Consider the following 11,209-nt stretch of genomic DNA (forward strand, 5'->3'; position numbering starts at 1 on the left):
GCCACGAATTCAAGCTAATAACTTTGAGATTAAAAATGCCTTGCTCAACCTTGTTCAAGACAACCAATTTGGAGGAGGTCCCTTGGAGAACCCAAACGATCATTTAAATGATTTCCTTGAAAATTGTGATATGTACAAGTCAAATGGGGTCTCCGATGACGCGGTTCGCCTTAGGTTGTTCCCCCGTTCTCTTAGGGGTTCGGCCAAGGATTGGTTGAAGAATTGTGACCCGGATTCCTTCAAGACATGGGATGAGTTGGCTTCGGCATTTTTAAACAAATATTTCCCACCCTCAAGAACGGCCAAAGTCAAGAGTGAATTACAAAGCTTTACTCAAGAAGAGGATGAGACCTTATATGAGGCATGGGAGCGGTACAAGAAGCTCTAACGGTTATGCCCACACCATGGCATCTCCGAGGCCGAGCTAGTGAACAATTTCTACAGAGGGTTGACTCAAGACCTAAGGCTTTCATTGGATGCGGGATCGGGGAAAGGTGCCTTAGACATTTTGGGGCATAAAGCGGCAAAGGAACTAAATGAGGAGATGGCCTCAAGAACTATGGAATGGGGAAGTGATAGGCAAATGAGGAAGGGCAAGAGCAAGGATTCTAATTCGGTTTTGAATGTGGAGGTTAAGGGTATGCTAGATGAACTCACCCAACAAGTTGCTTTGCTAAATTCAAAACCTAAGGGCTCCGATATGAGGCAAGTCTTGTCGTGTGAGTTGTGTGGTGAACAAGGGCACACTCCCATTGGGTGTCCCTTGATTGCACCCCTAGGTGAGGAATGCTATGAGCAAGTAAATGGAATTTGGGAGTCCACAAGTGCAAGACAAGGGTTCAACAATAATAACAACAACCAATTTGTCAATGGAAAAAGAACTCACCCTTTCTTATCTTATGCTTCACAAAACATTCAAAACCCCACCACTTCCCAACCTCAACAACAACAAAGGTTCAATCAAAACTCTCAATTCCAAAGACAAATTCCACCCGGTTTCCAAGGGAAACAATTCATCACCCAAAACCAACAACCATTTGGGGGTTTCAAGGGGCAAAATTTCAATCAACAACAAACCCAAAATTTCCAACCACAAAACCAAAACTTCCAAACCCCTCAAAAACCATCTTGGGAACAAGCTTTTGAACAATTGGTTATTGCAAATCAAAAATCCGACTCAAAGCTTGATAACCACATTGCCTCACAAAACCGGGTGAATGATGAAATACGGGCATCACAAAAGGCTACGGAAACTCATGTGGCCCAAATTTCTCAACAATTGAGTCAATTGGCTCAAAATCCGGGAAGTTTCCGGGTAATACGGTTAACCCAAAGGAGATGAATGCGGTATTTTTGAGGAGTGGGAAGCAATTGGAGGAGATTGAGAAATCTCCTAAGTGGAAGAGAAAGAGGGTGACTAATGAAGTTGTGAAAGAGCACCCGGTTGAAGTTGTGCAAGAAGATGAGATTATGGTGGAGAAGTCTAAGGAGGTGGAGATGGTTGACCCTCCAAAGCAAGATGAGCCTATTGCACCTAAGGCCAAAGAATGTACTCCACCACCAAGGGAGTATGTAGCACCGGTACCCTTTCCACAAAGGCTTGAAAAGCCTAGAATTGAAAAGAAATATGAGAAGTTTGTGGAGATCTTGAAGGGAATGAATGTCACGATTCCTTTCCTTGACATGATTACCGAAATTCCATCTTATGGCAAATTTCTTAAGGAACTTGTCACTTTGAAGAAGAAGAATGGAGAGGTGCAAACCATCAACCTCTCTAAGGAATGTAGTGCTATACTCACTCACACCAACAAGCTTCCTAACAAGCTAGAAGATCCGGGGAGCTTCTCTATCCCTTGTTCTATCCAAGGGGTGGCTATTAAAAGAGCTTTGTGTGATTTGGGGGCTAGTGTGAGCCTCATGCCACTTTCTATATTCAAGAGGCTTGATTTGGGAGACTTGAAACCTATTAGAGTTTCACTTCAACTTGCCGATCGGTCGGTCAAATTTCCCATTGGTGTGATTGAAGATGTACCCTTGGTAGTTGGGAAGCTTGTCATACCATGTGATTTCTTTGTTATGGATATGCCGGAGGATTACAATGTGCCTATTATTTTAGGCCGACCTTGTCTTGCTACCGGTGGAGCTATGATCGATGTAAAGAGTGGCAAGTTGTCTTTACAAGTGGGTGAATATAGAGTGGAATTTGAACTCCACAAGTCCATGGAAGCTCCATCTCTAGGTGACACTTGTTGCATTGTAGACATTCTTGAGAATCCCATGGAGGAGCATGACCCAAAAGCTTCCTCCATGGATCCTTTGGAGACTTGTCTTGTTAGTGGGTATGAGGTCGATGACAAAGATATTGAGACTCTTGCATATGTATGGATGTTGGATTCGGCTCCTATTCATGAACAAGCTCCCAAATTTGAAGTGTTGGAAGTCGGTAAGAAGGAGGAGAGTTCCACGCCTCCTCCTACGGTTGAACTTAAACCTCTTCCCTCTTCTTTGAAGTATGAATTTCTAGGAGATAATTCCACTTTTCCCGTCATCATCAATAGTGCACTTGATGACACCCAAACCTCAAAACTCATTTCTTTGCTCAAAAGGTTCAAGGGTGTCCTTGGGTACACTATTGGTGACCTCAAGGGGATTAGTCCCTCTTTGTGTACTCATAAAATTCTTCTTGAAAATGAGGATGCGTCCTCAATTGAGCCACAAAGAAGGCTTAACCCCATCATGAAAGAGGTTGTTAGGAAAGAAGTCCTTAAGCTACTTGATGCGGGCATTATCTATCCTATTTCGGATAGTAGGTGGGTAAGCCCGGTTCATGTAGTTCCTAAAAAAGGAGGCATGACGGTAGTGCGAAATGACAAGAATGAATTGATTCCTACAAGGACGGTAACCGGGTGGAGAATGTGCGTGGACTATAGGAAGTTGAACAAATCCACCCGGAAGGATCACTTTCCCTTACCGTTCATGGATCAAATGCTAGAAAGATTAGCTCAACACAACTATTTTTGCTTCTTGGATGGCTATTCGGGATTTTTCCAAATCCCTATCCATCCAAGTGACCAAGAGAAGACCACCTTTACTTGCCCATTCGGCACCTATGCATATAGGAGGATGCCGTTTGGTCTATGTAATGCTCCCTCTACCTTTCAAAGAGCTATGATGTCAATTTTCTCCGATTTCATTGAACAAGAAATGGAAGTTTTCATGGATGATTTCTCGGTTGTTGGGAAAAGTTTTGAAAATTGTTTGATGAATTTGGAGAAAGTTTTGAGTAAATGTCAAGAGTCCAACCTTGTACTCAATTGGGAGAAGTGTCATTTCATGGTACAAGAAGGTGTTGTGTTGGGACACATAGTGTCCAACCGAGGAATTGAAGTTGATAAGGCTAAGATAGAGGTCATAGCTAGTCTCCCACCTCCCACCAATGTTAAGGGGGTGAGAAGTTTCCTTGGTCATGCGGGCTTTTATCGCCGCTTCATCAAGGACTTCTCTAAGATCGCGAGACCCTTGACCGAGTTGTTAGCCAAAGATACCCCTTTCTTGTTTTCTAACCGGTGTCTTGATTCTTTTAATAGGTTGAAGGAAGCTTTGACAAGTGCTCCAATTATACAACCTCCGGATTGGAGCTTGCCGTTTGAGTTGATGTGTGATGCGAGCGATCATGCCTTGGGCGCGGTATTAGGCCAAAGGAAGAATGGAAAGGTGCATGCAATTCATTATGCAAGCAAAACTCTAGATGATGCTCAAACAAATTACTCAACAACGGAAAAGGAGCTCTTAGCCGTGGTTTTTGCAATGGAGAAGTTCCGGACCTACTTGGTGGGAGCTAAGGTTATTGTGTTCACCGATCATGTTGCTTTGAGACACTTGCTCATCAAGAAAGAGTCCAAGCCTCGGTTGATTAGATGGATATTACTCCTCCAAGAGTTTGACATGGAGATTAGGGATAAGAAAGGAGTTGAAAATGTGGTGGCCGACCATTTATCCCGGCTAATCAACCTCAATGTTGACAATGGGCTTCCTATCAATGATCACTTGCCCGATGACCACTTGTTGTCCCTAAGTTTGGGTGAAGCACCGTGGTATGCGGATATAGTGAATTATTTGGTTTCCGGGATAATCCCGCATGATTACGACTATCACAAAAAGAAGAAGTTCTTCCATGATGTGAGGCACTATTATTGGGATGACCCATGTTTGTACAAGTCTTGTGCCGATGGGATGATAAGAAGGTGTGTTCCAAGAGAGGAAGCTACCTCCATTATGAGCCATTGCCATGACTTGCCTTGTGGTGGCCATGCAAGCTCCAAGAAGACGGCCGCTAAAGTGCTTCAATGTGGTTTCTTTTGGCCCTCTCTATTCCGTGACGTTGCCTTTTATGTTAAAGGATGTGACAAATGCCAAAGGAGCGGGAACATCACAAGGAAACATGAAATGCCCATGAATTTCATGCTTGAGGTTGAGCTTTTTGATGTATGGGGGATAGATTATCAAGGTCCCTTCCCATCCTCATTCGGCAATGAGTACATACTTGTGGCGGTCGACTACGTTAGCAAATGGGTTGAGGCGATCCCGACTAAGACTTGTGATGCTAAGGAAGTGATCAAGCTACTTCAAAAGGTCATCTTTCCAAGGTTTGGGGTCCCGAGAGTCCTCATTAGCGATCGTGGTACTCATTTCGGAGAGAGAGCATTGGAAGCTTTGTTGAAAAAGTATGGAGTGCAACAAAGGAAGAGTCTTGCCTACCATCCTCAAGCTAATGGGCAAGCCGAGATTTCCAACCGAGAGTTGAAGACTATACTTGAGAGAACCGTGAACAAGTCAAGAAAAGATTGGTCCTTGAAAATTGATGATGCTTTGTGGGCTTACCGGACGGCCTTCAAAACACCTATCGGTACCTCACCATTCCGATTGGTGTATGGCAAGGCTTGTCATTTGCCGGTTGAACTTGAACATAAGGCATATTGGGCCATCAAGCATCTCAACTATGACTTGAAGACGGCCGGTGAGAAGAGACTTCTTGACTTGAATGAATTGGAAGAATTTAGGCTAGAAGCCTATGAGAATGCCAAATTGTACAAAGAAAGGACGAAGAGATTTCATGACAAGTGTATAATTAGAAGAGAGTTCAAGGAGGGTGAGTTGGTTCTTCTATATGATACCCGTTTGAAGTTCTTTTCCAGAAAATTGAGGTCGAAGTGGACCGGGCCCTTCACCGTTGTCCGATCTTTCCCTCATGGAGCGGTTGAAATAAGCCAAGGAGACCGAACTTTTAAAGTAAACGGTCAAAGGTTAAAGCATTATCACGTTGGCAATCCCGTCCAAAAGGAAATGAAGATACTTGAGACCTTTCTAGTGAATTAAGTCTTTTTCGTCCTTAACATGAAAATTGTTGGCTTGTTTACTTGGTCGAGCCTACGACGTTAAACAAGGGCGCTTCTTGGGAGGCAACCCATGCAATAAAATTTGATGAATTGAAGTGGGATTTTTGATGATTGATCGAGATGTGTTGCTTGTGTTGTGTCGAGAGATGAATCACCTTGAGAGGGCAAAGTGGAAGGAGGCATAATGGGTGGAAGTGATAGTGGGGATTGAAATTCTTGACTAAGGAAGCCGATTTGACATTGGAAGGTGCTATCTTGCCTTCAAAGGGTGCTAAGTTCATTGATTTTAAGGCCGAGGGACCTAGTTGTACCCCAGAGGGTACAATTGTACCCGGACGGGTGAAACTTTTACCCGACCGGGTAAAGTTAACTCCCTCGGCTGCATGATAAAAACTCGAAAAAACTGAGCAAAAAGGCATTTTACCCGACCGGGTATAATTGTACCCGACCGGGCGTAATTGTACCCGACCGGGCACAATTATACCCGTCGGCTGCAGCATCTTTTTCCACCCGTGTTTAGTCCTTTATCCCTTGTTTCCTTCATATTTTTTATCATTTTCCACCTACCTTCTTCAACCTCAACACTCCCTCTCTCCTAAAAACACAAAACACCATTAAAATACCACCTAAACTCAACCTTCTCCTTCAATTTTAACCCACTTCCCTTCATCAAATCTCTCCCAAATTTCACTATTGTGATCCTCACCACCTCTAGTTTATGATCCCATAGAAAAATTCGAGTTCCCTCCACTCGGATTTTTGGTTTCCCATAATACCCTTGGTCCAAAAACTCAGTTTTTTTCGTTTTTCTTTGCTTGGTGGCGGTCCTAAGGCCATTGTGGTGCACTTGAAGAAACAAATTCGTGCTTTTGGTGATTTTTCGGGTTATTAAGGCTTATCTTCACTTTCGGGGTCTAAGCTTTGAGGTTGGTGAGTTTTTGAAGACATTCAAGCTAGTAAAGGGTGAAGCATGGCAACTTCTAGGCAAAGGGCCGCCTTGAAAAATGCATTATCATCTCGCTCTAAGGTAAATACTCCCCCTAGCTATGCTAATAGTTCTTTTGGCATTTCTTTTAAAGATAAAAAGAAGTTAGCATTGTTTAATGAATTTGTGGGGAGGAAATGGGAGCCTACAAGGTGGGCTTGTGGTGAAACTATGAATAGAATGGGTATTAATGAGGAGGTAGAGGTCCTTTGTGAAAGAATTGGTATTAGCAAAATTTTCAATGCCGATGTCGAGACCTACGCCCCCCTTGCTTCGGAATTCTTAGCCACCTTTGAGGCGGTTTTTGCTTCTCCTTATAGCAATTCGACCGTCTCCTTTCAATTGGGAGGAATTCAAAGGAATATGTCCTTAGAAGAATTTGGGCGACATTTTGGTTTTAAGATTTGTTCTTGGGGTGGGTATAGGCCGGCTGAATCTAGTGAGGACATTGCTTCCCGTAGTGCCTTTTGGAGGCTAATTACCCGGAGGTCGGAATTCTCTAGCGGGAAAGAAAGTTCCGTTAAAATTAGGAATGCCGTACTTAGGTACCTTGCCCGAATTATAGCCTCTTCCTTATTTTCCTCGGCCGAGACGCACCACAATTGTAGTGTCTTGGCCCTCCACCTTTTACAAGATGCCGTCTACGGACGAGAGATGACCATAGACCTTGCCACGGCGCTAGCCAAGCATTTCCTTGGCATTATAGCTAAGCCGAAACCGTTGATATCTTGTGGGGGTCTCATTACAATTTTGGCTAACTCTTTGGGAGTAGTGCACAACTTTGAAAAGGTGGAGGGGGGGATTTGGCTTGAGGAGGCTCATTTGCCTTGGCTACGGGAAGTTAAGGGTCGTCTTATGTATGCTATTACCGATTCTCGTTATCTCTTATTGCCCAACCCTATTGCCACAACCGTTTCCAACCCATTGAATTGGGGGATGCCTTACCGGGACGATGAATATGAGCTCGTGAACCGAAAGTGGAAGAAGTTAGCTCATCAAGGGGAAGCGGGGTTTATAGTGTATGGACTGGGGGATATGGAACCTATTGAGCAAATTCCCAATATACCTCAACCCGAGGTGTTCCGGGATGACTTGGGGGGAGGGAGCAACCAAGGGCAACCCAACGTCGCCCAACCCGAGGTCCATGAAGAGGCACCGAATGTAGAAGGGTCGGGAGGTGTTCATCACTCTACTTATGATGTGGGAGGGGGTTCTACTCCCATGGAAACCGACCAACAACCTAGCACCTCCCAACCTTCCCAAAACCCCGGGTCCACCTTTGACTACTTTCCCAATTATAACTTTGGCACCCCTTTGAACCAAGACACCGAATTCCACTACCAACCCCAACCCCAACCACAACCACATCAACCTAGCCGAGCTTCCTTCCATGTACCATCCTCTAGCCAATGGGAGGACATGTTCGGCATGGTGAGGGAGACAAGAGACTTTGCTAAGGAAGCTAGGGATATTGGGACTAGTAACCGAACTTATAGTGAGGAGACCCGGAGGATAATGCTTGAGAACCAAAGAATTTTTGACGAAAGTCGTGGCTATGCAAGGGACACGAGGAACATGGCCATGTCTTCCCTCCTATATGGGAGACGGAACGCGGACCGTCTCCATGCCTTGTCCGGGACCCAAAATGAGATGATGAGACAATTGGAGGAGCTTAGAGCTAGGAGCTTTGCCTCCCGCCAAGACCCCTCTAACCAACCACCACCCGGATCACAATAGGTGGTGGGTTTTGCGGGAAGCTTGCTAGTTGTCCCTTCGTGTCATTTTCTCCTCCTCTCTTTCTCTCGTGGTGATTGGTGTGTTGGTACGTTTAATTCTCTCTCTTGGTTATTTCTTGACTTGTTGCCCTTTATCTTGATTTTATTTGGAATTGGCCTGGTGTGTTTCACCTAGCACCTACACCCTTGATGAAGTCGGGTGTGTTCTATTGCTCCCAAATTTAAAATCTAAAGCCTTTGGTATGCTCCTCATAATCAATCCAAATGACAAGTACGATCTCTCCCTTTATCCAAATTCTCTCCTTCACGTTTAATTTTCGCATGCATTTAGTTGATAATTCATTTAGTTGCATCATATAGGATTGCATTAGATTTTAATTTTGTAATATATTGTCACATTTAGTAATTGCATTCACTTAGCATAATTTGCATTGTCATTTCAATTTTGCATATAGAATAGAGCATGCATTGCATTTTCAAAATAAAAACCAACTAAAAATTGAAAAATGACAAAAACCACCAAAAACATGTTAATTTATTTCACTAATATGCCCTCCCATGTCTATAAATAAGTGTGGGGAGGGCCTAAAAAAAAAAAAATATGTCTTTTAATTTGTACTCCCTCCACACATTTATTTCCATTAGGAAGTAATGTAAATAAATAAGTGTGGGGAGGGAGTTCTCATATCAAAAACTGTAATACCCCGTATCTTATATAATCGATTAAACGGATATTATTATATATTAGTTATTATACATTTCATATTGGTTGCATCGTAATATCGTGAATGTTATTAAGTCGGGTTTATATCGTATATGTTGAGTCGGGCTACATCACATTTTGTCTTCTGGGTCAAGAATCGTATCACCCATCTACCCATCTACATTTACCCAATTACCATACCCGTTTAAACCATTTGCCTTACCCGGAACATGTAACCATCTTTTACCCTAAACCTAATCTAAGAGCCGCTCTCCCTCTCCCCTCTTTTAACAGTTGAGTCATTTCTAATTTCATTTTTTCATTTATAAAACCATTTTTAAACCTAGAGAGAGGGAGAGGAAGAAGAATTGTCGAGCCTTTCATTTGATTGAAGATTTCTCATCGATTCCAACCTAATTCGATCTCCCTGTTTGTGATGGATATGTGAAGGATCATAATTGATTGCTTGTGTGCTTGGATTGCGAAAAGGTAGGGAAATACACTTGACTTATTATCGTTGATGTTGAATTGTGTTGACTTGTTTGTGTTTCATATGACCAAACTGTGAACGTTGACTTGATTCGTGGTTGTTGATTTACGTTATGATTCATATACTGGAAGGTGATTGACTGAATTGATCGTATTGAGTATGTTATCACAACATTTGGTAACCGGCATGATTTTATGATTGATCAATTCAATGATATATATATTGTGTTGCATTAATTTCTTTTGAGCATTCATATGCATTGGAGATGGAGGATGTTGTGGTGATGTGGTGTGGTGAAGATGATGTTGTGATAAGGCCCAGGCGGGTTCTGCAGGACTTGCCCTGGTGTCCTCAAACATGGAGTCGCGGATCGGCTACGGTCGATATATAGTCTACCGGGGATCGGTATGGTCAAAGTTCCGGGTTATGAGATATAAGTTGAGATGGAGATGGAGGTGACGGAGGAGCATGCATATCATATTTTGTTGTTTCATTGTATTCCCTACTCAACCTCGTGGTTGACCCTGTATATTCGTGAACACCTGTGACGATCCAAATATTGGGGAGCAGACTTGACAGGTTTATGAGATAGGATGGGAGCTTGATGGGCGTGAGACACTGGATCAGAAGACTTAGTAGCTAGATCATCATTTAGAAGACTTTCACTTTTATTTATGTTAGTTCTTTGTAATTTGATGTAAAAGAGGTTTTGTAACAATTAAGTAAAGTAATTATATATTTTGCCTTGGAGTTTAATTTGTTATTCACTACCTCGGGAAACTGAGATGGTCACAGTCCGGTTTATTAGGGAATGTCTTGCTAAAGGCTCCTTCATAAATCGGGGTGTTACAAAGTGGTATCAGAGCGAACGATCCTCAGGCCTAAACCAAAGAACCCAATGAACGTAGGATGTGTCTAAATAAAATGAACCCCTGGGAATAAACTGTTAGGAGCTCACAGTGCGGTTAAGAAGGCGCCCTTAATGCGTGCTCTTTTGCCCTCTCAGTTTTGACCCAGGTAAACCGAGAGAAATTGAGTGAATGGGGTAGTTAGAAGGAAAACCTTGGATATAATCGAGGGGATGTACACCTTGAGACCCATATATTCTAACCATGCTGCAGGATAACGTTGCGGTAAGTATTTTGTATGAATGATGGCGTGATCATATGATGTTGTGGAGATGAGAAATAAAATTTTCGTGTTCTGGTTGATAATCAATGAAGTGTTGGATTGTGGTAATCGTGAGCGTGAAAATAATTGCGAATTGATGATATTTATCTGGATGGATGTTGAATGATGTGATAATAGTACTATTATGTCTAGTGATATGCGGTTATGTGATCCCGAGGCCCTGCTAGTATAGTATTGTGATAATAATGAGACACACTATTGAATTGCATGTTTCTAGTCATAGCAATCGTGATTTAGATGTAAGGAGTAGGTAGAGATGCGAAGGGATTCTATGGGATAGATGTTTACGTAAGTACAAAGTGTGAGATTTAAGTTGGGATGGGTTAGTATACATAGTATGTTCATAAGAGCTTGTCACATAGTAAAGAATGACCTAGTGCTGAAACTCGTTTTGTTTGATTTTACTGTTTAATTGACCTTACTGCCATTTCTTTTCTGTTTATTTCCTATGGATGAAAATTTTATGAGAGATAGCCTCGTGAGTTGGTGTTCATTTGGCGTTGGTTTCATGCCTATAGGATATACGGATTAGGAGTAATAAATATTTTAGTGGGCTGTGGTCAGGAAGTTCCTGTGCAGTGATGTTTTGACCAACGATTTTGTAAAAATCCTCATTTAAATTGTATTAATAATTTTTGCATAATTCCAACTCCATCGATCAGAAGATTCGCATATGTTTTCAAATTAATAAGCCACGAAAATTCTTGA

The 11,209-nt window shown here is 42.5% G+C and overlaps 1 protein-coding gene and 1 non-coding gene across 2 annotated transcripts; one reads left to right on the forward strand and one right to left on the reverse strand.

Annotated features, from left to right (window-relative positions):
- Positions 1 to 304: 304 nt before the first annotated feature.
- Positions 305 to 411, reverse strand: LOC141635034 (small nucleolar RNA R71). The gene has a single exon (XR_012539743.1). It is a non-coding gene; the product is annotated as a small nucleolar RNA R71 (small nucleolar RNA).
- Positions 412 to 1,338: 927 nt separating this feature from the next.
- LOC141627860 (uncharacterized) lies at positions 1,339 to 5,376 on the forward strand. The gene is made up of 2 exons (XM_074441067.1): positions 1,339 to 2,915; positions 3,588 to 5,376. The coding sequence occupies exons 1-2, from the start codon at positions 1,339 to 1,341 to the stop codon at positions 5,374 to 5,376; spliced, it is 3,366 nt and encodes a 1,121-aa protein (XP_074297168.1).
- Positions 5,377 to 11,209: the final 5,833 nt, after the last annotated feature.

This window comes from Silene latifolia, chromosome Y, assembly GCF_048544455.1.
Source record: "Silene latifolia isolate original U9 population chromosome Y, ASM4854445v1, whole genome shotgun sequence".
Lineage (NCBI taxonomy): Eukaryota > Viridiplantae > Streptophyta > Magnoliopsida > Caryophyllales > Caryophyllaceae > Silene > Silene latifolia.